The sequence below is a fragment of the Crocodylus siamensis genome, chromosome 4 (assembly GCF_052110815.1).
Source record: "Crocodylus siamensis isolate JL-2025a chromosome 4, ASM5211081v1, whole genome shotgun sequence".
In the NCBI taxonomy this organism is placed as follows: Eukaryota; Metazoa; Chordata; order Crocodylia; family Crocodylidae; genus Crocodylus; species Crocodylus siamensis.
In genome coordinates this window covers 11,815,123-11,841,237 of record NC_143398.1, presented here as the reverse complement: position 1 = coordinate 11,841,237, position 26,115 = coordinate 11,815,123, and the positions used below count along the sequence as shown (strand labels likewise).

The 26,115-nt window shown below is 44.5% G+C and overlaps 1 protein-coding gene across 6 annotated transcripts in view; it reads left to right on the top strand.

Moving 5' to 3' along the window:
• Positions 1–26,115, top strand: part of USP6NL (USP6 N-terminal like) — a 205,225-nt gene that overhangs the window by 75,137 nt on the left and 103,973 nt on the right. For 5 of the 6 annotated variants that reach the window (XM_090041766.1, XM_090041769.1, XM_090041768.1 and 2 more), the window contains exon 2: positions 25,865–25,938. In XM_090041766.1, coding sequence (XP_089897892.1) covers positions 25,865–25,938 — 74 coding nt within the window. Of the gene's footprint in view, positions 1–5,122; positions 5,196–25,864; positions 25,939–26,115 lie in introns of those variants that run through there. The other variant, XM_090041765.1, reaches the window with a different exon arrangement.

Here is a 26,115-nt window from a genome sequence, read left to right as displayed (position 1 = left end):
TTCACATACTATTAAATCTTTAACTACACTTTCTAGTACCGTGCTGCAGAGAGATTTCAGATTATGGCTTTCAAGTGGGATTTGGTTAATTATATAAAATGTGGTATGAGTACTAAATAGTGACATTTTACTTGCTCAAAAAAACCCTTATTAGAAAGCATTTACTAATATAAAGTGATTTATGACCAGACATCCTGGCTGTCTGATTAAAAAAAAATCCCAGATTTTCAGGTTAAAAAAAGTAACCCAAAATCCACATTTTTCCATGATTAAAATGAAATGCTACTTATATAGTGGTATATTTTTCCATGATCATGGGAAAGTGTGGATTTTGGGTTACTTTTTTTAACCTGAAATTTGGGGATTTTTTTTAATTGGAGAAAACCAGGATCCCCGGTTATGACAAACCGAAAACATACAGCATGTGGTAAATATCCAGGATACATTTTGTTATGAGGTATTCACTCGTTTTATAAAAATTGTGAGTCTATGTTAGTGTTTTCACAGTAACTTTTACATTTTTGCAGGATTATTATACTTTTAGCAGGGGTATGCTATAGAAGCTCTTTGTTGGCTACCCCTCAGAAGAATTTCCAAGGTTGTTTAATATTAATAAAGTAGTGTTAGGTCCTTGGATAAATTGCTTTTTTAAGAGCAAGGTGGTGATGGCAGTTTATTACATTCTTTGTAACTGTATAATAACCTCCTAAGTCGTCTTTCTGATGCAAAGTGCCTCTGGAGTAAGGGAAACTGAGGCAAATATATTAAACTAGTATTTTGAGTCTTTCAAGGATTGTTTTAAAAATGCTTCAGCAATGACATTTGCTGAAGTAGTGGCATTTATTACAAAGCTTATCATGAAGCCTGTAATATGCAGAATCTCCCAGGAGATCTTATAGAATGTCAGTCGACTTCTGTAATGAAATTGGATTTTTCATTAAGGTGAGCTACAGTCAGTTCCTTGCAGGCAAATTTTAAATCTTTTATCTTCTCATCTTATATAAGTTTCTCTTAACATACCGTGCCTGCAGCAGGTTCTTCTACACTAAGGAAACATTGAACATTCATGCCAGACATTTTTGCACACTTGAAAGTGTTTTCAGTTTAGAAGATAAATTGCATGGGCCAATATAAAAACACGTTTAACTTTCTTGGTTTTCTCTTGGCTGACTTCTATTCTGGAGAAATTATTCAAGCTCTTAGGCGAACCCCCTCCCCCCCAACTATCCCTTTCTCTCTCTGTTAGATCTCTTTTATCTATGCGGAAGATACATTTTTTTGCTTGAACATGTTTAATTATTAAACAAACAATATGATCTATTTTTACATGACCCTGGTATCTTTGTTGTGAAACATAGTTACACCATGCAATGAGAGCATGTGGCTGTTCTGGATATTCCTTTTTTCTACTTCCTTGCTTTGCATGTATACTGTAAGATACCTTGCAAGATAAGGGAACAGATACATAATTAATTTCATGAGACTGATTGAGTTTGTTTATCATGAGAAACATGGAGACAAGTGCTTGTATAGAAAAATGATTAAACAGTTTGTGTTGGCTGTTGCTAATAAGTAAACAGTACTTCCTGTAGCAAACATGGGAAATGGTGGGGAGCAGGTCAAACCAGTTCTCGTTCATTTTATAGTTTCTCATTGTGTTGGTGGACCATATATCCTCATGGTAAGTATAAAAGCATTTTCTATCAGAATATTTTTAGCAACACAGCATGTTGAGAAGATGAACACTAGAAATTGGCTACTCCGGAGGATTTTACAGAGACCCTCAGTATGAAAAGCATTGGAGCTAAATAGAGGTCCACCGATACATCAGTCTAATATTGGCTTGGTATAGCTAATAATTTGGTCGATAAATTCCCGTGGATGCCTGCAGCTGGAGTGCAGCACAAAGGCAGTGAGGAGCACAGCCTTGCAGCCTGAAGAGCGGTGTTCAAATTAGAAAGTCTGTTTTGGTGGAAGAGGTGTAGGGGGGCAGATCAGGGCCCCTGCGGTGAGGGAGGGAGTGGGTCTGGGGCTGAGGCAGGCACTGCCCAGATGAGGTGGCCTGGGGCAGGGCGTGGGACGGAGCCACAGTTTGTCTGAGGGGTGTGGGGGAGGCGGTGGTAGCTCGCGCCACTTAATGCACCCTGGGATGGTAAGGGGGGGGGGGGCATGTGTCCCTGGATCTGTGCGGGGCAGGGTGGGGTGAGCTGCAGCTGCGGGCTGGGGTTGGGGCTGCGCCAGGCTCTTCCCAGCGTCTGGGGAGGGGGTTGGGCTGGGGCTGTGCTCAGGACAGGCAGCAGTGGCACTGGGAGGAGGCTACAGGGGAACTACGGTGAATTTTGAGGTGGCAGCAACCCCCCCCCCCCTTTAGTCCCTCTCTTAGCACTGCTTCTGCCCGCCCCAAATGCAGTCCAGCCCAGCCTAACCCCCTGCCAGGAAGAGCCCCCAGCCCACTGCTGCAGCATGCCCTGCCCTGTGCAGATCTGGGGGGGCATACACCACCCAAGCCCTCCCGGGGTGTGCACAGCAGCAGGAACTGTCCCACTCCTTGCATTCTCCGGACAAGCCACAGCTCCATCCTGTGCCTGGGCCCGGCCCAGCTGGGTAGCCCCTGCCCCAACCCCACTCCTCCCTCACTACAGGGGCCTTGATCTGCCCACCCCTTCCCTCTGCCCTCCCCTTCCACTACAACAGACTTACCAGCTGCATGCAGCTCTTCAAGCTGCCCGGCTGCGTATTGGAAATTGGATCAGTACCGACCGACACGCCTCCTTAAAAATGGCTACTGGTATCAGCTACCGAAATCTCTATCAGTGTAGTCGAAGAGCTAAAGATTATTGGGAGATTCAGAGCTGTAATAAAAAATGGAATAAAATTGATTCAGTATGAAGCACTGTTGGGTAAGAAAAATAAAACAGTGGTTCATGATCTCATGTACGAGGCACATATGGGATACTTATAGATGTAACCCCCTCCCCCCCACCCCCAAAGTGTCACTTTAGTTTAAACTTGGTGCATCCCCATGCTGAGCCCAGTGCATGCCCAGAAGAGGCATTGCAGTAGCTGGACCTGGCTCACCCAACATCTGTATAGATCAGGCAATTTAGTTGGGCTTTTTTGGTGCTTTTTGAATCGGCTATTAGATAAAAGCTCCAAAAAGCCCCGCTGAAGCGTGCGATTTATATAGATGCTGCGGAGTCAGGTTGAAGTAACTCTTCCAGTAAAGCAATTTTTCTGTTCTTTTCCCCATGTCTGTGACCAGCCGTAGTGAATCGGAAACAGTCCGTGGCAATTTTTTCAGGCCCCAGTTGCAACTATTGGATAATAACTAGAACTTTGTTTAAGAAAATAAAATAGATGTACTTATGAGAGTATTTCAGAAAGTAACAGCAGTTTTGAAATGAAACCATTTTGTATGCCATGAGTGGGAAACTACAGGGCAGCAGGGAAGACTAAAGCTTCATTGTCAGATCATTGTTTACAACTGTATAGAGAAATGGTGCGATCCAGTAAGTGATCGTTGATTACAAAATGGTTTTATTTTTGAAACTGTCATTATTTTCAGAAACACCCTTGTAGATAGGCAGCCTGACCTATGCATAAACACAGGGGTGGATCCAGGGGAGGGGTGCAGTTGCACCCCCACCCCTTTGATTCCAAATTTAAAACAAATTGTCTAGCAGTAGCATTTCTCTTCATCCAGCAGTGAGGGAGTCACTTGACTTCATGGCTCATTATAATCTACCTGATTCTTTCAAAGCTCCTCATTCTGTGAGTGTTAAATGTCCCTCTCTTTTTTAATGGTGTTAATCAAGATACTCTTTTCTCTGCAATTCTGCAGTCTTACTCTTATAAATTATATCTCCTCTTTCACAGTGCTGCAGACTGCTTTTAACTCTGGCTAGAAACATGAACTGAGGTGTGGAAACATTTTAATTTGTATGAAAATAACTTTCAGTGAAGTATTGGGTGGACTGTCAAAATGCTCAAGATTTTGTTTTGTTAATCTGAGAGAGATGGACATTTAATCCTAATGACTATAGGACTAAAGAAACGGTATTTTAAAATTATTTTTTGCTTAGCTTGTTCTGTTTTTTAATACAAAATGTATCATGTAGCAAAGTAATCCACATTTCTAGTAAAGTTGCATTGGTTTTGCTCTGGTCTTAAACTGAATTGTATAAGCCTAGGCCGTTGGTATTTTAGTAAAGCTTCTAGTTTCCTTTTGTAACTAGTAAAAGTATGTGTTGTATTAATTGCAGTGATGCATCACACCATTTGCACCTCCTTTGCAGAACTGTGCATGAAAATGTTTAATCTGGAGTTGCTTTCAAGTCCTGGTAGTGCTCACGTTTTGCAGGCTTTCTGGACAGATTAGTTCTGTCAATTCTGAATAATATGTTTTGCCCATTTTGTCCAGGAAAAGGTTGCCAGCAACTATCTAAAGCTTTATCTTATTAAATATTTCAGAGAGATGCATGGTTCTAGCAATAAACTTAGTCCACATACCATGACTGAGGAAGATTGATCAAGAACTTCCAGATTTGTTTTTAGCTATGGCATGGGTTTGAAGTCTGGTGGCCTGTATGATGTCTACAGGGATTTCAAACTGCATTTTTTTCCTAAAGGAATAAATTTGAAAATAGGATGCCTAAATTCTGTGTGCGGTTTTTTTTTTCCCCCCCAAAGCTTTTTTTTTAAACTTTTATTTTTATTTTTTTTTAAATAGAAGATGCTTTCCTGTTAGTCCTTAGTAAATGCCGGTAAGAATTCTTAGCCAGGAGTGCCATTGTGCTGATGTGCTGTAAAAATAGCATTTTGTGAAGCCGCTTGTTCTAATCCCCTTGTTCATTATTAGCTGGAATGCTAGGCTGTAGGCTGCAGTGGATAATACTCATGTGCAGCATGAAAGACCCTTCTTTGGAACAAATAACGTCTTTGTTTGAATGTCTGTAGTCCATGTAGCTACAGTGGGATCATTTCTTCAGTAAGAACATGGACCAACAGATAGTAGCTTGCTTATCTGAAGTGGGGTTTTCCAAGCGGAGGAGGAAGAAGCTTCAAACACACTTTCTCTTGCTCCTTCACTTGAATCGGTGATTTAGAATATGATCTAGAAGCTTTTAAATTTTAATCCATGAAGACTAAAACTGTGTATTACCAGGACTGGGAAGGAAATCAAAATCTGAAGAATGGTAAAATAACTTTTAAGTTTAAATTCTCATATATATCAAAGTTTTCGTATGCCATCCTTTAAGACTGAGAGGCTTGTTGTTATTGTTGCTTACGTAGTTTCTGGTGGGTGAAGATTTGAATTTTAATGGTGTTAAATTATATGACTTTGGGATTAATGGTGACATTTGAAGAAATTTAGTTAAATGTTAATAACGTTACTGTTAAAGGCGTCTTATTTAAGAGGCATTTTTTAATTTCCAACCATAAAGGTTTAATTCTTGTTTTCACAGCTTAAAAATAGCAGTTTGAAGTGAAAAGAAATACAGCAGTCATATCTAATAATTTCCGAGGTTGTTTAGAACGAGTTTATCCAGGTTTCTGGATGTAGATCTTTATCATGGTAATATTTTCTTCTCTTTTAAATCTTGGCTACCCACATTGCAGCATTTGGAGGTGATTTTAAAAATCTATCCTGATATATATTTTTTTATTTTATTTTAATTTTATTTTGTGTGGAGGAGGAAAGGAAGGGGAAACAAATACCTTTGATATCAAGAGGACTTTCTGTTTTGACCACAGGTTTTTAAATGTTTTGTTACCGCCTGAATACAAGCTCTGAATGTATTGTTGCGGAGGTAGAACAGCTGTTGATAGTCCCTGCAGTCAGTAGCTTATGCTAGTACAGCTCTCGGTGCGGTGGTATATGTCATGTGCAAACAAGCAAGAATGTGAGTGAAGTAATGGGAAATACATTCTAATTTCTCTAAATAAACAATGGCAGCAAATAATGGCTAGATCACATTTAGAAAACATTTTAATCAGTTTGGACTTGGGGAAGCTTTACAAAAGTCATTTTTATTAAACTGGAGCTTGTATTAAAATCAGATTTACGGTTTGAAAGATTTGGTTTTTGTTCTCAAAGTTTTGAGCATTCTTCTTTAGCAGATGAGTCTGTACTAACTAGCAAGGTGTTGCACATGGGGAGGAAGAACCGGCACCACACTTACAGGTTGGGGAACTCCCCTCTTGCCAGCACGGAGACGGAAAAGGATCTTGGAGTCGTCATTGACTCCACGATGAACATGGGCCGGCAGTGTGGGGAGGCAGTCAAGAAGGCCAACCGTAGTACCCTGTCATGCATCCACAGATGCATCTCGAGCACGTCCAGGGAGGTGATCCTCCCCCTCTATGCGGCACTGGTCAGGCCGCAGCTGGAGTACTGCGTCCAGTTCTGAGCGCCACACTTCAAGAGGGACGTGGACGATATGGAAAGAGTCCAGAGGAGGGCCACTCGTATGATCAGGGGTCAGCAGGGCAAGCCTTATGAGGAGAGGCTACGGGACCTGAACCTGTTTAGCCTCCACAAGAGAAGGTTAAGGGGGGACCTTGTGGCCTGCTACAAACTGGTCGGGGGGGATCAGCAGGTATTGGGGGAGTCCCTGTTCCCCCGTGCGCTGCCAGGAGTGACCAGGAATAATGGTCACAAGCTGGCGGAGGGTAGGTTTAGATTAGATATTAGGAGGCGCTACTTCACAGTCAGGGCGGCTAGGGCCTGGAACCGGCTTCCAGGGGAAGTGGTGCAGGCTCCTAGCCTAGGGATTTTTAAAAGGAAGTTAGATGAGCACCTTGCCGGGGTCATCTGACCCCGGTGCTCTTTCCTGCCAAGGCAGGGGGTCGGACTAGATGATCTTCCTAGGTCCCTTCCGACTCTAGCTACTATGAAACTATGAAATGGGCAGTGATATCTAGACACCTTGTTTTAAGCACGTTAAAGATTTTACTATGAAAGTAAGTTACTTTGTATCGTGTATTGGAGCACAAGCTCTTGTGGGCCGAAGTTCATTTTGTCAGATGCTCTGAAAGGGCATGCAGAAAACAGGATACGAAAGAGAGAGAAATTAGAATACAAAAGACAAGGTGGGGAGAGGGGGAGGGAAGTAGACAGTTAAACAAGCATCCGTAGGAACAAGGGGGTCACAAAAAAGCTAATCCAGGTGACACGATAAGAACCCATAGTCCCTGTTAAAGCATACTTAACACAGTCCAGTTTGGGATGGTTTCTTGTTCCTCAGTTTCCTGTTCTGGTTTTCAAAATTGTTCTTCCTGAGAACAGTAAGCCTGAGCTCAGCGATGGAGTAGCCGTGGAAGCTTTCGTGTCTTTCTGCAACTGATGTCAGATCAGTGTTCAGTTGCTCTTACACATAGAGAGAGCCCTGTCTGTCCGGTGTAGATAGCCAGCAGGCATTGTAAGCAGGTGAAGATTCATAGATTGTAAGGGGCTGGAATGGACCTCGGAAGATCATCAAGTCTAGCCCCCTACACCAAGCAGGAAAGCTGAGTGGGGGTCAGGTGACCCCAGCAAGGTGACTGTCCAATCTTGTCTTGAAGATTTCCAGGGTAGACAATTGTGCCACCTCTGAAGGGAACTTATTCCACAGTCTGGACACCCTGACTATGAAGAGGTTTTTCCTAATGTTGAGCTTGAATCGATCTTCCAGGAGTTTGTGGCCATTACTCCCAGTTTCCCCCTCGGGTGCCCTGGTGAACCATTGCTCACCGAGCCCTTGATGTACTCCCCTAGTGTAGCAGTAAGCTGCTACCAGGTCTCCTCTCAGCCTTCTTTTCTTCAGGCTAAAGAGTCCCAGATCCCTCAGCCTTTCCTCGTACGGCTTGCCTTTTAAGACTCTGATCATACACAGGTGGCCCTTCTTTGGACTGTCTCAGGCTTGTCCGCATCCTTGTTAAAGTGCGGTGCCCAGAACTGGACGCAGTACTCCAGCTGTGGTCTCGCCAGTGCTGAGCAGAGGGGAAGAGTCACCTCCTTGGCTTTGCTGGAGATGCATCGGTGCATGCCAGAGTATTGTTTGCCGTACTGGCTACAGCATCGCACTGCCGGCTCATTCATACTGAGATCTATTATTACCCCCAGGTCCCTTTCATTCGTGGTGCTAGTCAGTTTGGTGCCATCAAGCCTGTAGGCGTGTTGGGAGTTGCTTATCCTGAGGTGGAGCATTTTACATTTCTTGGCGTTGTCTACCCAACTTGCTAGCCTGTTTTGGGTCCGCTTGTAACTGCAGCCTATCTTCAAGTGTGACCACCCTTCCTCGTAACTTGGTGTCACTCATGAACTTGGCCAGTGAGCTCTTCTCCCCCACATCCAAATTGTTAATAAAGGTGTTGCAAAGTACTGGACTGAGCGCTGAACCCTGTGGGATACCACTGCCTACTTCTCGCCAGGATGACACAGATCTGATCACTCTGTGGGTCCTATCCTGCATCCAGTTTCTCACCCACCTGACTGTCTTGGAATTAAGCACACAATCCTCCAATTTTCTCACGAGGACATCATGGGATACTAGATCAAAGGCCTTTTGGAAGTCTAGGTATACCGTGTCAACCTGTTCTCTTGTGTCCAGGTAGTGAGTTATCTGGTCATAGGAGGAGATGAGGTTGGTAAGGCAAGACCTGCCCACAACGAAGCCATGCTGGCTGTCATTCAGAATCCTACCTTCTGCAAGCTTATTGCAGATAAACTTTTCTAGGATTTTTCCTAGGGTAGAAGTTAGGCTGATTGGCCTATAGTTATCCAGGTTCTCCCTCCTGCCCTTCTTATGGATGGGCACAACACTGGCCCTCTTTCAGTCCTCAGGGACTTCTCCAGAGCGCCATGAGTTGTGGAAGAATTGTGCTGGGGTACCACAATGACTGTGGCCAGCTCCTTCAGCACTCTCAGATGAAAATCATTCAGTTTTGCTGACTTGCATGACTGATTAATAAAATTAGACATATACACCAATTCTATGGCAGCAGTAGGGAGGTGATTATTCCTACATGCTTATCCTCTACTCTACCTGGCGTGGTTTTCCCCATGGTCTGGTAAAGACTGAGGTGAAGTAGTCATTCAGGAGTTCAGCTATCTCCTGGGTGCTGGTAACCAGCTCTCCTGAGTTGTTGAGCAACGGCCCCACACTCCCATTTGTATTTCTCCTGTTCCCTATGTACCTAAAGAAGGACTTCTTTTTGTCTTTGATTCCCGGTGCTAATCTAAATCTGGTTGCCACTGTAGCCTGTCTTATCTGTTCCTTGGAAATGCAGGCTGTCATGGAATAGTCCTCTGTGGGACCTGCCCCAAGCTTCCATTGTTTCATAGATTTCATAGACATTAGGGCTGGAAGGGACCTCGAAGATCATCAAGTCCAGCCCCCTGCCCCAGGGGCAGGAAGTCATCTGGGGTCAGAGGATCTCAGCAAGATAAGCATCCAAGCGTTTCTTGAACGAGTCCAGAGTAGGTGCCTGCACCACTTCTGGAGGGAGTCTATTCCAGGCGTTGGGGGCTCGGACAGTAAAGAAATTTTTTCTTAAGTCTAGCCTAAAACGGTCTTGGAGGAGTTTCTGACCGTTGGTCCTTGTTTTTCCTTGGGGGAGCTCTGGTGAATAGGCGTTCCCCCAGATCCTGATGCACATCCCTTATGTACTTATAAGCAGCCACCAGGCCCCCCTGAGCCTGCACTTTTCCAGGCTGAAGAGTCCCCTGGCTCTCAGCCTCTCTTCATAAAGCCTATTTGCTTGCCCTCTGATCATGTGTGTGGCTCTCCTCTGGACTCTCTCAAGCTTCTCGATATCCTTCTTGAATTGTGGAGCCCAGAATTGGATGCAGTACTCCAGTGGTGGCCTCACCAAGGCAGAGTACAGCAGGAGGATGACATCCTGAGATTTACTTGAGAAGCATCTATGGGTGCAAGCCAGAGTTTTGTTTGCTTTCCCAGATGCAACATCGCAGTAGTGGCTTTCTGTTCTTTGGGAGGCCTGGTTGCCTCCGGGAGGATGGGAGTTCATTACTTTGTCTTGAGTCATTAGAACAAATGCCAACCACTGCTTCCGCACTATAGAGCGGGAATCAAAGCAGGGTGTTTCTATCCTCAGCATAAAATCAGCTTCTCCTCTTAATACATGTGCCCCAGTTTTGAAGGGGTGCTGATTTTTCAGGGAAAAGCTGTGTGGTGTATGCAATAAAATGTGGTATTCAAAGTATCAATTAGAGTTTAGTTGCATGTGAGGATTGTAGGATTATGCTAATTATTTATTATGCCTGAAAAGTTTGAGCTTTTGAACTGTTCTCTAGCTCGGGGGTAGGCAACCCCCAGCACGCATGTGGGGTGCACAAAGGCATTTTGATTGACATGTGTGTCTTGGAAGTGGCTGGAGCTGTACCACCACAACAAGGATTGGGCCTCTTGCAGCTCCCCTGTCATGCCATATTTTACAAGTCAAGGCTGCAGGTGGTTTTGGTACTCTGCTGAGCCCTGCTCTAGCTTTATATTTTTTCAGAGAGAAACCTATTTGGTCTGAAGGATGAGTTGCTCTTAACTTAAAATGATCTCAAAGGACAGCTGTTAAATAGAGATTCTACCCATTTGTGGGTGTCCACATATCTGTAATCCTGTAATTGAACACCTTCAGGAGCAAACTGGGTGCTTATCTTGCTGGGATCCTATGACCCCAGCTGACTTCCTGCCCTTTGGGCGGGGGGCTGGACTCGATGATCTTCCGAGGTCCCTTTCAGCCCTAATGTCTATGAAATCTATGAAAAAAATAGTTTCCTTTAGAGATGCATTCTTGTGTAGCTGTTGTTCCTCTCCAGAGATGAATGCATTTCAATGATAGACAAAAGTGGTCTCTTCTTCTATACTAGATTTGTTGCTTTCATTGCATCTTTTAATGTCCCTTCATCAGAGGTTCACTGTATCTCTCAGTGTTTTTTTTTCCTCAATTGTTTTTGTTGTCTGTTTCTCCCTTCCCCTTCAGTTAAAGCTTCAAGGTACTCAGAATTTTTGCAAATAAGCACATTTACTTGAGAGTTTAAGTGTGGCCTTGGAAATCTTACTTTTATGCTAGAATTTAATTAAAATATTGGCCTTTACATACAGAAAATCTGTTGCACGTCAATTTTAGAGGCGTTTTAGTTTTAAACTTTCCTTTTCTTGAGCTTTGCTGGGCAGAGTGGAATTAAGGGAGGCTCAGGATTTTTAGAAATCCCTTGAAACCTTTTAAAATATTTGTTTTCTCTTACTGCCACATAATGTGCTGATTATCCAGAAAAAAAATCTCGTACTACATTTATTTGGGATGACATCCAAACTCATTTATGGCTTCATTTCTACTAAATCATGCTTGGATCCAAAACTTGTTTGCTTTCATTTTACAGAAGATAAATTTTGACTCCTGAATAGGCATCTTGTGTGTCTTCAGTAGGGCTCTTAGTCTCCTCTTGGCCTGTTTCACCAGAAAATGTAAGCAGCTTTTTACTACTGGAGGTGTTCTTTTTTTCCTCCCCCATAAACAAGAAGATCTTTTCAGTGCGTGACATAGGGGAGAAATAAAGTAATAACTATGCTAAATTTGCTTATGGAAAAAGGTTGCTATAATACCTACTCTGATGCCATTCCACTGCTGTCTAATGCAACAGGGCCTGAGTTTCCTCTAATTAGTGTAAAATACTCGTAGAGGAGCTGTAGACAAGACAACAGCTAGGCCCATTCAAAGCAATCAGTGCTGAAAGCTTTTGTACTAATTGCAAAGATCACATTAAAATAAAAAAGACTCACCTGTATGCAGTTCTGAAGCTCTTACATTTGCAGTAGTCCCCAGTGGACATGAAAGATGGTGAGCTGATACTGAATGGGAATTATTTTGATGATTTTTATTGCTTCAGTATTCAGTATACTCATTTATGTTGCATCATAAAGCAGTTTAAAACGGTCAAGAACCCTGAAGTTTTAGAACCACTTTAATTGTGGCTACCTTATTGAAAAGATGCAAACCTTTATTGAGAGATGGTATAGTAAGCATTTCATTGCTAAAATTTGGCTTGTGTTTCCTGCTTGCTTAAATATTCAGCATTTTGTAAAAAGGTTATTCTAAAAAATGGTTGCTTTAAAAGTTAGACTTTTGACAACACTTATACTACAATAAAAATCCTAAGGGGGTAAACAGTTTAAAAGAGTAGTAAAAAAAAATTGAGGATTTTACGTTTATTTTTGGCCTGGGTCAGTAGAGACTCGAAAGTAAAAGTAATGTTATTGCTTTGTGGTGCCATATATAAAAGCTGAGCTTGTAATTGGAATGCAGATGGTTTTGGACAAGTGAGCTCTCTGAAGAGTGTTAGCATCCATTGACTCCCTTGTTGGTAAACTCAGAAGTGAGGTCTAGGATTAAATAGGTTTAAAAATTCTTGTATTATTCAGGTCTGGTTTGAAGGGCACTTGGAGGATTAGAAACCTGCTGTAGATATAAAGTGCTTCTTTCTACAGACCTGCCTGTCTCTCTCTGCAAGTAAGCATATTGTTCATCCTTCATTACCTAAAAGCAGTCTATGGTTTCAATGTGAAAACAGCACAAGGAGAACTGCTATATTTTCAATTCTAAGATAAAATTCATGCTCTTCTATCTCCACCATCCCATATCTTTTTTCACAGAGTTTATGAAGCTTGTGCTCAGGGTGGAGTGTCAAGTGATTACATGATTTGGAGCATTTAACTAATTGGGAGGTCTGCTTTTCAGGGAAGGTGTATGTATTTTAGCTAAGCTGATTTTTTTTTTTTTTTTTTTTTTTTTAAAGTATCTTCTAATTAATAGAAACCCAACCAGTAACACTGCAGAGCCAAACAAATAATGGTGGTGACAGCAGCTCCTTTATTTTAAGACCTTGATCTAGATTTCATATCAGGGGCAGGCCTGTCACTTCACCCCAGGATTTCCACATGTAGCCCAAAAGCATGGGTGGATTTAAATTGGCTTTTAGAAAGTCAGGGTACTTCTGGACCTTCTGTTAAGTCTGTCCTGGTTTCTCTTATGTTTACAATAAAATTCCTGTAGCTTTTCTTGCCCTCAGTTCCCTTATACCCTTCAGTACCTTTTTGAAAGTATAGGCATAAATTTCAATTGCTCTTATCAGTACTGGGTGGGGAAATAAGAATTTATGCCTGCATATCCTGATAAGTAAGTCTGTTTATTGTGTTAACTAACTAAGAAAACATATGAGTTCTCAGGCAGCGGGTGCTCTGAAGAGGTCTGTCTACAATGATTCTTAAAAACCTAGACTAGGGACAGAAGGTACACACACAGTGGTTTAAGTAGTCAGAAACCAGTTTAAACCTGTAACAGAACAGAAGTTCAGTGCACATAAACTACTTTTAAAATGGCTGAAACTGGTTTAAAATAATCCGAGGTGAATGTAGTATCAGACTTAACTGATTGAAGTGAAACTGTTTTATGGAAATTCTGTCCCAGACCCCTTCCTGGTTCAAGTTAACTCGCGGTTCCCCAGCATCCCTGCATGCGTTGCAGCCCAGGCCGTGCTGTCTGCTCCAAAGAGCAGGGTTGCCTCCCGCCCTTGGCTCCATTGCCAGAGCACTATCTTTGCTCTGGCTGGCTGAGAAGGGGTTGGGGTTGGGAAACGTGGCTCCAGACCACAGCCGGGTTTGTCTGCTGGGGGTGCAGCAGCCCCTGCCAGGCTTTACTTCGCTCCCTGCTTGAGGGAGGGAGAGGGGTTTAAATCCCCTCTTGCCCCCCTCTTTAGCATGCGGTCCAGGGCTGGTGTCTGGTTGTGCCCTGCCCTCTTTGCTTGAGCACTGAGTGGGGAAGAGCCTGGCAGGGGCTGTTGTGTCCTTGTCAAGCAGACCCCTGCTAGGGTGGGTCCCATGTGGGTGAGGGGTTTTAACCCCTCCCCTCCATCTCTGCAGGGGCGTGGCCATCCCCTTCCCCTTCCCCCTGCTTCAGTGGGGAGCAGGGGAAAATCCTGGCAGGGGCTTCTCCTCCTCCTCCCCCACCTCCCCAGGGACACGTAGGCCAGGGTGGGGGTTTAAACCTCCCACCCCAATCGTACATAGTGGGCCTGCTGGGGTGTGGCCGGCAGGGAATGAGAAAAGCCTGGTGTTCTCTCAGCTTGCTTCCAGTTTTCTGGCCCCTGCTGAAGGGAAGGGAAGGCAAGGCTTGCTCTAGTGCCCTCAGCTTCTAGCCTGAGCCACTGTAGGAAAATTTGTTCACTTGCTTCTTGGTTCAGGCTACGCAGTTTAGACTAACCTGCAAAGATTGAAGAGGTTCAGCCTTAGGGTTTTTGACTGGCTGTACATAGCCCTAGAGTTTTTCAGGATACTGTCAAGACCGGAAAGCATGGTATACATTCTTTGCTGCTACATATTTTAATAATAGTATTAAAAAGCAAATTGTTTTTACATTTCCATTCATTCACCTTTTCAAGTTATCTTAGTTGTCTGCATTAAGAATGTGCTTGCTATTTATCGTACCATCAGTCGCTGTCATCTACAAGCCTAATTAACGTGGAGTTTGTATTTTCTTCACCATAACTGATAAAATGTTTAAGTCATCCATGGACCAAGAACAGATTCCTGTGACACTTAACTAGTAGATAATAGTCCGGCAGCTACTTCATTTCTTTGCTTTAGCAGTTAACTGTTTACTGAGTCATATAGTTCACAGTGCCAAAATGTAGAGATGTACTGATGCAGTAAATTTTCCTTATTAATGCCAGTCTGATATGGGAACAATGTATTGGCATTCGGCTTTTTTTGGCTTATGTGGCCAATAATGCCACTGATAAATGCTCCGTGCATGTGCGCAGCCACAGTGCAGCATGCAGGTGGCCAGGAGCACAGCCCGGCAGCATGGAAAGCAGCCAGGATAAATCTGTTATGAGGAAAGGTGCCATGGGTGGGGAAGGGTGCAGATCGAGGCCCCAATAGTGTGGGAAGGAGTGGGTCTGGGGCTGAGACAGGATGTGGGATGGAGTTGCGAGCAGCCCATCTGGGGGGTGCAGGGAGGGGGCGCAGCTTCTGCTGCTGTGTGCGCCCCCAGGAGAGCATGGGGGGGGGTGCCTCCAGATCTGTGTGGGGTGAGGGTGGGCTGCCACTGCAGGCTGGGGCTGGGGTGGTGCCAGGATCTTCCTGGCAGGGGTTGGGTCGAGGCGGTGCTAGGAGCGGGGCTGCGGTGAATTTTGGGGTGGCTGCAGCCCCCTCCCCCTGGGATGCCCTTCCTAATGCTGCCACTGCCCACCCACAGCACAGCCCGCCCCAGCCTCCTGCTGGGAAGAGCCCGCTGCTGCTCCAGCCCACAGCGGCAGGCTGCCCTCGCCCCATGCGCAGATGCCCCCCGTACCCACCTGGGGTGTGTGCAGCAGTGGGAGCTGCCCCCCCTCCTCCCCCGGACAGGCTGCTCGTGGCTCTGTCCTGCACTCTGCCCTGGCTGGGCAGTGCCTTCCCCTGCCCCAGCCCCACTCCCTTGATCTGCCTGCTCCTTCACCCCTTCCCCTAAAACAGACTTACCAGCCAGACACCGGTCTCCATCCTGCCCAGCTGCATATCAGAATTGGATCGGTATTGGCTGATATGGCTTGTTAAAAATCGGCCATCAGTACTGGCCTGAAAACTTTCTATTGGTGCATCCCTACCAAAAATTTAAGAATACCGCATCTATACAAGAATACTGTAACAAAGAATTGAATCATTTGTTGTTGTTATTCACTTACATTATTTCCAATAAGAAGTGCAACTGATTTGAGGGTGTAACTTTTTATTTTGATTTTCAGGTAGACTGGTGAAATGTCTTTTGAGAGGGAGAGGAAATGTTATTTCAGTTTCCATTGTTTAGGTTTGACTGAATCCCAAATTGTTACAAAACTTCTAATTTACACAATGTTCAACATTTTTCTTATGGAGAGCATCATATGTGTCCTTATCTTCTAAAATATAACTTGTTATTCCCAGTTCAAGCTATTTCCCAGCTTTTGTATGTGGGTGGAAGGCAATCTAGTTATGGATGCTTCAGAGAAGCCATTTAACTATATTCTATGCATTATATTCTATGCATTTTTACTTGAGTCTTCGCAAACAGGGACAAGTGCCAGGTGATGAACAGTTGGCAGCCAAAGACAGGGAATTAGTCAAACAGCCTGTAAAGCAGATTAGGAATTACTTAAGAGATGCCAAGATGCCTTCAGGTCAGCAGAGCCAGATGGAATGCACCCTAAGATATAGAAGGAATTGGCTGAGGTTATTTCGGAGCCATTGGCTATCCTCTTTGAGAAGTCATGGAGGTTGGGTGAGGTCCCAAATGACTGGAAAATGGCGCGCATAGTGCCCATCTTTAAGAGAGCTGTTTTGAAGCCTTTTATTTCATTTTGATTTTGCTGTTTTGAGCTCGAAACGCATCGAAACAGCTTTGAAATGAAACACCTGGTGACATTTCAGACAGCCCTAGTGATTAGGAGGAACTTCTTGATAGAGATGCACTGATACCTCGGTCCCATATCGGATCAGCACCAATATAAGGAAAATTGACGGTATCAGCAATCAGGTTTTTTGGCTGATGTGGCTGATAATGTGACTGATAAATGCCCTGTGCATGTGCAGCCTCAGCGCAGCACACAGGCAGCCAGTAGTGCTGTCTGGCAGCATGGATAGCAGCCGGGTCTGGCTGGTAAGTTTGTTGTGAGGGAAAGGGCATGGGGTGGCTGGAGCAGGGACAGGTGTTGCACAGGTGGGGTGGATCTGGGGATAGAGCCACGAGTGGTTCATGGAGGGTGGGGGAGAAGCGGCTCCTGCTACTGTGCACACCCCCTGGGAGAGCAGAGGGGGCATGCACCTCTGGATCTGTTTGCGGGATTAGGGTGGGCTGGGCCAGGGTAGTGTTGAGCTCTTCCTGGCAGGGGGTTGGGCTGGGGCTGTGTTTGGGGTGGGTGGTGGTGGTGCTGGGAGGGGACTATGGCAAATTTTGGGGTGGCTGCAACCCTCCCCCACCATAGCCCCTTCTCAGTGCTGCTGCTGCCTGCCCCAAGCACAAGTCCTGGGCCAACCCTCCCCCCCCCGCTGGGAAGTGCTTGGCGCCACCCTGGTCCTAGTCCACAGCAGTAGCTCGCCCTTGACCTGCGCACACATCTGGGGGCATATGCCGCCCCCCCCCCCCACACCCTCCTGGGGTATGTGCAGTAGCAGGAGTTTGCCCCACCCTTGCATCTCTCAGATGAGCAACTCACGGCTCCGTCCCCGTTCCATCCCAGCTGTGCAGCATCTGCACAAGCCCCACTCCCTTCCTCGCCACAGAGGCGCCCCTTCCCTCACCCCTTTCCGCACAACAGACTTACCAGCCGGGCGCCACTCCATGCTGCCCGGCTGTTAATCAGAATCAGATCAGTATTGGCCGATATGGCTTGTTAAAAATTGGCCATTGCTGTCGGCCCAAAAATTCTCTATCTACTTCTTGACTGAGGGTGGGCAAGCATTGGAACGGGATGCCTAGAGAAACTGGAATCTCCGTCCTTGGAACTTGTCAAGAACAGTTCGGACAGATGCTTGGCTGGGATAGTTTAGTGATGAATGATCCTGTCTCGAGCATGAGGTCCCTCCCAGCCACGCTTTTCTATGATCCTGTGATCTGGATTTGGCTTGGTAAAAGCATAAAATATTGACTAGAAGGGAGGAGGATGACATGAAAGCAGTGAATTGGATCGTTTTTATACAGTAAACCTTTTGGAAATTGTCATGAGGTTTGGAACATGTCAGACTAGATTTCCATGTTGTTGATGCAAGACAAAAGATGTCAAGGCTTAAGTTCTTGATTTTTCTCATTTTCTTCAAGTTCTTGAAGTTCTCATTTTCTGATTTTTGCCCCCCCCAAATGTAAAAGCTCCTTAAAAGATTTGGATGTGCTTGCTCTCCTGAAACACTTCCAGGTTCTGTTAATGAAAAGCACTATCACTAGCATGCAGGTCAATGTACTGTTTTGGATCAAATCAAGCCGAAAGTTTGTTTTGAGGCGGGGGAAAAAAGCTCGTTCAATCTAGGAATAACAGAAATGGTTTAATATTTGTTTTGGTCCGGCAGGAACTGTTTATTAAGCAAGCAAACCTTTTCCTTGGAGAGTTTCAACCCAGATATGGTCAGATGAGAAAATGGGTTAGAAACTGATGATTTGCACAGAATGAGAAGAATTCAACATCACAAGTAGTAAAAGGTCCACTTTTTAAAAAATGATTTTGCTTTGTCAAGCGCGGCCGTGTTTCAATCCGGACAGTCTCCATTTGAATTTCTGCTGTTCTTTTGAAGTACCAGGCAGCTCGTGTGGCTTGAATATATCATCTGTGTTGGGTAGATGGTGGTTTTGGAGGATCATGTCAGCTTAGTATAGGGTAAGCAGCATTAAAGTCCTCCCCAGTAACATGATCGGTGCCCAGGCAGTATACGATTTGTAAATCCACTCGGGGAAGTTAGAATCTGTCGTGCATCGGTGCATTGTGACTTTGTAAAGCCCTGGGGAGAAAGTTCTAGAAGAGGTGGGGCAGGCATGGGAAAAGCCTTGGTCTACATGGTCAGCGCTCGGTTAGCTGGGGAGGCTGCAGGAAAACAAGGTCTCCACTGTGGAAGCTGTAAACCAGCGCCAAATAAAGCGGACTTGAAATCCAGACTCGCCTGTCCTGCCGGCCTGCGAGCTGAACGAGAACAGGTGAAGCGTTGGCGTCAGCCTGGACACAGCAGCCGAGGCAGCAGGAGGAACGGCGAGCCCCGGAAAGCCGGATGCAGCGCGTGAAGGGCTGCAGTCCTGGTTCATGAATCTACTCTCCTCGTGGCTTTTCACAAGTAAATCTCTCTCTGTTTAAAGAACAGGGATATGTAGCTTTGGCAGGTAGCAATCCTAGTCTTGCTTTGTTTCCTCCTTCAGATAAGGCGATTTTATATTACACGAAAACAATGCACCAGTCTGGCTCCGTGGCCCAAAGATTTTATAGTTTAACTCGATGGTTCCCAACCTTTTTAGACTGCAGACCGGGAAACTGTGGAGCAGCATACAGTACTGCGGACCAGCAGCCAACCTTCTTTTATATTCAGTACAAAAAAGAGTTGGCTGCTGGACCGTAGTATGTGGTCGCTCCGGCAGCCAACCCTTCTGGCCCGCGGCCCAGGCGTTGGGAACCTCTGGTTTAGCTCATACTAATCCCATCCTTGCCAGTGTTTGTATTCTGCAATGTGGAGGAGCGGAGGGGAGACGGTAGAGAACAGCTTTTTGGAGATCATGACTGTGGGCAGCCCCTTCCATAGCAGGCATGGAAAAACATCTTCTAGTAACATGAAAATAAATTCTTCTGCCCTTAGTAAAGGGTAGTGCATTTAAATACAGACCTTGTGCGCCCTGTAATGCTGTATGCACGTTACTTCAGTTCAGAAATAGATTTCTAGATTTTCAGGACTTGTTTTCCAGATTCAGTATGTGCTTCAAAGAAATAAAATTGACAGGAAAACAGAGCAAAAATACACCAGCACTCCAAGGACCTGGCTGAATTTGGTGCTCTGGGGTGGAGGCGGGGAAGAAGACGCTTTAATTAGAGTGGCTCTTGGAGCTGCTTTAAAGTGCCCAGAGCCTCTCGCTCATCGAATGAGCTTTAGATGAAATGCCCCGGTGTCATTTTTAAGTGCAGAGATGCTGGTACATGAGACACTGGAGGCTGCTGGAGTGTGGTAATTAACATTAATGATTGATTTGAGTCTGCTCCACTGTGCTATAATTACAGTGTGTCGGAGCAGCCTTGCCGCTCGTGTATAGGAGCTCCTCTTTCTCTAAAGAGGTAGTTTTGTCAGACTACTTCAGTTGCTAATAACATAAAGTTCATTAATGTAACAAACTACTTTTCCAGTTAGTCAATTTTTCCAGTTAGCAGTTGGTCTAATAAAGTATATCACATTTACTCAAATAACCTTCACAAACTGCTTCGGGAATCTTTTATTATTCGTTGTCAAGTGTGATTTTTCTTTTTATGTTGTTTAAAGGGTGATTGACTAATTCACTCAAACATTTTTTAAAGGCTGTAGATTATTGTAGCCTGTCTAGACGGTGCTAATGAACATAGCATAAAATCCTGCGTGAAAATGGATCGTTACCTGGGAAACTGGAAGTATTGAATACTGTTTCTTATATCATTTGTGTTACCACACAAACGGAACAAAAAAACTGGCCGCTTCCCCCAAATAGGGCAAATTGCAATTTAAAGTTCAGCATGCATATTTTATCATACCAGCAGCGATTTAAAAAAGAGACCTCAAATTTAAAACCGTAGTTTTGAAAAGGTTTTTTTCCCCAGTTATATTGCCTTTCAATGCGTTAGACATGTAGGGTTTTTTTTGTTTTTTTTTTTTTACTTATCACCCTCTTGAATAAGGTGTACTTAATGTTTGTTTATTACTCATTGCGTCTAAATCAGAGAACATCGTTGTCAATCCCACACGCTTTCTTCTCACTGATACCTAACTACACATGATATTAGTTGTGGAAAATTGCTTATAATCAGGCTTTTGAAGATAGAATCATAGAAAATCAGGGTTGGAAGGGACCTCAGGAGGTCATCTAGTCCAACCTCCTGCTCAAAGCAGGACCATCCCCAACTAGATCATCCCAGGCAAGGCTTTGTCTAGCTGGGTCTTAAAAACCTCCAAAGATGACAATTCTGCCACCTCTCTGGGTAACCTGTTCTAGTGCTTTATTACCTGCCTAGTGAGAAATTTGTTCCTAATATTTAACCTTCTTATGATACTTGGGGAAATATTTTTCCTCATGTCATAGTAATACTATATGGGTTGAAGAAACAGAAAACCCCTGTTTCATAGATTTCATACATACTGGGGCTGGAAGGGAGCTCAGAAGATCGAGTCCTGCCCCCTGCTCCAGGGGCAGGAAGTCAGCTGGGGTCATAGGATCCCAGCAAGATAAACATCCACATTTCTCTTGAAGGCGTTCACTGTGGGTGCTTGAACCACCTCTGTTCCAGACCTTGGGGGCTTGGACTGTAAAGAAGTTCTTCCTTATGTCCAGGCTGAAACGGTCTTGGAGGAGTTTGTGACCATTTGACCTTGTCATCCCCTGGGGCGCTCTGGTGAACAGCCGTTCCCGCAGATCCTGGTGGTCACCCCTGATAAACTTATAGGTGGCCACCAGATCTCCCCTGAGCCTACGCTTTTCCAAGCTGAAGAGTCCCATGGCTCTCAGCCTGTCATCATAAGGTCTATTTTCCTGACCTTTGATCATGCGCGTGGCTCTCCTCTGGACTCTCTCAAGCTTCTCCACATCCTTTTTGAATTGTAGAGCCTAAAACTGAATGCAGTACTCCAGCTGCGGCCTCACCAAGGCCGAGAACAAGGGGAGAACGGTGTCCTGGGATTTGCCTGAGAAGCATCTATGGATGCAAGCCAGCGTTTTGCTTGCTTTACTAGCTGCAACAGCTCATTGAAGGCTCATGTTCATCTTGTGGTCAATCATGACCCCCAAGTCCTTTTTGTCCGTAATGCTAGCCAGCGTAGCACTGCTGAACCTATAAACATGCTGCAGGTTTTTCCTCCCAGTGTGGAGAACCTTGCATGTTTCGGTGTTAAACGCCATCTGGTTCTTATCCGCCCATTTGCTGAGCCTGTCAAGGCCAGCCTGGATTGCCCTTCTATCCACAGGCGTGGACGCTTTACCCCAGAGTTTGGTGTTGTCAGGAGACTGGGCCAGTCTGCTTCTGACACCAATGTCCGCATCATTAAAGAAGATGTTGAATAGTGTTGGCCCAAGGACAGAGCCTTGAGGGACCCCACTAGTCGCAGGGCACCACGACAATTGACTTCTGTCGACCAGCACCCTCTGGGTCCTGCTGCGGAGCCAATTCCCCAGCCAGCGGATCGTAGTGAAGCCAAGGCCGTAGTTGGCCAGTTTTGCTAAGAGATGATTGTGGGATACCAGATATATATCTTGACTTTAAAGAAGCCTTCTGATATCAATCTCTTCTCCTTTGTCCAGGTGATAGGTCAACTGGTTGTAAAAGGAAATAAGATTGGTCAAGCAAGACCTACCCAAAACAAACCCGTGCTGGCTATCCCTCTGGATGGTGCCATTGGCCAGTCTGTTAAGAATAGCCTCTTTGATAATCTTTTCTAGGATCTTCCCTGGGATACAGGTCAGGCTGATGGGCCTGTAGTTTGCCGGAACCACTTTCCTCCCTTTCTTGAAGATAGGCACCACATTGGTCTTCTTCCAGTCTTCGGGCACTTCACTAGAGCACCAGGAGTTCTCGAAGATCCATGCAGGGGCTGAGCTATGATGCTTGCCAGCTCCTTGAGTACCCTGGGGTGTAAACTGTCAAGGCCGGCTGACTTCAAGGTATCCAGCCTCTCAAGGTGTTCCTTCGCAAGGGCAGCATTGATGGGAGGGTAAGGAATCGCCCTCACCCAGGCATTCCTGTCCTGTAATGGGCAGGGGCACCCCTTGGGACTGGTGAAAAACTGATGCAAAGTACCCATTTAGCAAGCTGGCTTTTTCCTGGGTATCAGTTGTCAGTTGTCCCATCTGGTTTAGCAGGGGTCCGATGTTGCCTTGCTTTCCCTCTGGCTCCCCACATATCTAAAAAAGGACTTTTTATTGTCAGTTGCAGCCTTGGCTTTCTTGGTTCACACCCTGCAGGTCTGGACTAGTGCAGAATATTCCTCTTTGGAGGTGGATCCAGTCCTCCATCCTTTGTAGGTCTTTCTTTTTAGATGCAGGAAGTCTGCTGGTTCCCTGTAGAGCCAAGGGGCTGCTGTGCCCTTTTGCTGCCTTTCCTCCAAGACAGAATAGACTTAGCTTGTGCATCCAGGATCGCTCCCTTGAGGAGCAACCACTCATCCTGAACTCCCCTCCCCTTTGGGTTGTGGTCCCTTAGGGCCTCGCTGACAAGCCTCCTGAGCTTGTCAAAGTCAGCTTTCCTGAAGTCGAGGACTTCTGTATTGCTGACTGACTTGCCAGCTTTGCGGCGGATGGTGAAGGTGATCAGCTCGTGGTCGCTGTCACCCAACTTCCCTTTGATTGTTAGGTCACTGATTAGGTTATCCCCCCCATAGCCAGTACCAGGTCAAGCAGCACTTTACCTCTTGTCTTGTTATTGTTTCAAAGGCCTTTTCTTGAGCATAAGTTGTATATAAAGCCCACTAATACTATCTTTTGCCTGAGCCTTATGGTTAGTGTTTTCTTGCTAAAGCATGAATACTCTGAGGATGGCCATTTCAAAGACTAAATGATGAGCAGAAACAGATCTTTTCACCCTCCCTTCAAAATAATCAAAAAGGTTTAGTACTTTTAAAACGCATTATTGATTTTTTTTTTTTTTTTTCCCTCCCCAAAATGCATTGGTGTTCAATAGAAAGCAAACAGTGGCTAAAGTTTTCCCATTGTTTGAAGATGATTTGCCTCATTAATTCTGGTGCTGTAACCTCTCTTGGATTAGTTAAGTGAAGTTCATTGTCAAATGTTGTTTGATATGATGTCTTAACTACCTTTCATCTTATGTGGTATCCCCTCTGTCTCTAGAGGACTAAGGAATGAATATACTTTTACTTAGACAGTGCAGCCAAGTAAGCTAGTCTAGTTGTCTGCCTCTGATTTTTCCCTTCTCTCCTCTCAATCAAGTGAATCCCTTTCTATTACTCTAACCCCAACACAGCATTGAAACATTGCTTTTTCATCAGTGGGCTGGCAGGTCCCATTCTGCCTGTCCATCCAAATTGTCTCACTTGTCAACTCTGTCTTGCTGATGTGTCATGATATTGCCTTTGTGCCCGATTTTACTTGCCTCAGTTTTAGCTCCTGACAAGATCCATTTTTTTGCTCGGTGTTTTCTTGTAAATAACCAGGGACCTGTGCGGTAAAGCAAGCAGCACTTCTTAGCACTACATGTGCATGGTAATCCTGCTATTTTTGACTCCTGGAAATCACTCACAGTGTGGATTTTTATTAACTTTAGACTGTTTTTAAGTTGGAGATGGTTGTATCACAATATTATTTGCCATATCTGTACCTTATAAGAAAGGTAGAAGTTTTTTTCCTTGTAACCTTTGGTGTCCTGGTTATTTTTAACATTTAAATGGTGATCTTCTGGAAAGGTTAGGGAAAAGAATATAGGTTTGGCTTGGCAGCATGGAAATTAATATAGTAATTGGGTATAAGCAAAGAAGGCATGCTGCACGTAGTAAAAATACAGATGACTGTCAAGAACTCAGTTATATCTTAGAAGTCTCTTGCATACTATTTTTACACATATACGAGACAAGGTTTTTTTTTCTGAACCGGCATGGGAGGGAAACGCCCCTCATCTTATATTTGTATAAAAGGAAATCTCATTAAATACCTTGTCTATCATTGAAGTGCTGCTGAAAGCAGCCTATGTTCAGTAATAGGAACCTGATTAAATGCAGCCAATGTTAAGCATGACTATAAAACACACGACCCCAATTGAGCAACCATACTGATGGGAACCTACCACAAGGATAGTGTAGTACAGCCCGCCCGAAGAAGATATATGGTAGTGCCCATTTGTGCAGCCTCTCTCAGCACCAATCCTTTTTCAAGTCATGGTGAACCACTACATTGAATACATTTTAATTTCTTCTTCACTCGCATCTGAGCTGTGCCTTTTTCCCCATTTCCAGTGGTTCCTGTTTTTTTACCAGTCTTAAAAGCCTGGCAAGCATCACCAAATGGGGCCCTAAATGGTTCACTCAGAATCCCTCTGTTGCACCCTCCCTCAGCCTGTTGCATATGATTAGTGTGGCCCCACCCTCCATTGGGTAGAGCCCTGTGCATCATTTTCATGCAGATTTTTGGAGGATCCCACGACAAGAACACCTGGTTCCAGTCATGAGTTGGAGGCTAATTAGCACATGGCTCCTTTGTTTGGTAACTAGAATACAAGCATGTGCTGAGCGGCGGGGTCACCATGGTTTGAAATACAGTTGGCTCTGCTGGGGCCCAGCCCAATGAACTATGTTTTAGATCGTGATCCTCTTGGCTCTTGAGTAATAACATGTGTGGTTTGTACTGCGTACAAGTAGGCATAAAAGTGCTGCTTAAAAGTGTGTTTATGGATTACCTGTGCTAAAATGTGTAGCAGTTTCAAAAAAGGTAAAAATGCATCCATTTTGGAGGAACTAATTTTCTGGGCACTTGTAATAATTTGACTGTATGCAAATTAGTGCTGGTATGTTCATTTCAAAGTCAGTGTTTTTAAACTTGCCCCTCACTTCCATGTGCTGACAGTAAGGAAGGGGGGGAGGGAAAGGGCTGCAGGGGGAAGAGGTTGGGTGGGTAGAGGGAAAGGAGGCTACCTGACACTCACCTCTGGTTTCTTGCCCCTGCTATAACAGTGGGAGGGGGACAAATTCAAGACAAACCTCCAATAATTAGATTTTATACTTGGAAAAATGTAACAAATTTATAAATGTTCCATATATAGAATCTAATTATTGGGGGGAGTCATCTTACATTTGGGGTCATCTTATATTCAAGTAAATACAGTATCTTGCTGCAATGCAAGCTTTAGTTCTGTAGTTTTTCATAATGCTGTGGGAACAGAACATATTGTTAGATCACAGGTTTGAGAGCTGAAGTTATGTCTACTCAGCAGTTGGAACATGACATTATATTTTTAATGGTTCTAAACAGTTGTTCAAGTTGTTACTTGTCAGATTGCAGTGCCAAGGTCTCATTTATTTGATACATTCGTTTTGGTGCTTCTCAGGCCTGAGAGTCTCTATGAAACTGAGATTTATACTCAGTGTTTATCTGCAAATTTCTGTTAAAGGGAGAGTAATTCTAAATAACCTTTTGTTTTAATCCTCCACAGACTCGGATGCCGAGCAGGATGCTGCTATCAAACTTGCCCAAGAGCGAGCAGAGATAGTTGCCAAGTATGACAGGGTAAGCATCCTGATTAATGGTGTAGTATTTAACATAATCTGTTAGAAATGGGAATATAGTCTCCCTCAGCTCTTCCTAAATAATTCTGTATGATATTAAACCAGTGTTTTTATGCCTGTGCATTTACTTTTTAAGTTGATCATTAATATATGGTACTAGAAATTGAATGTTTAAATC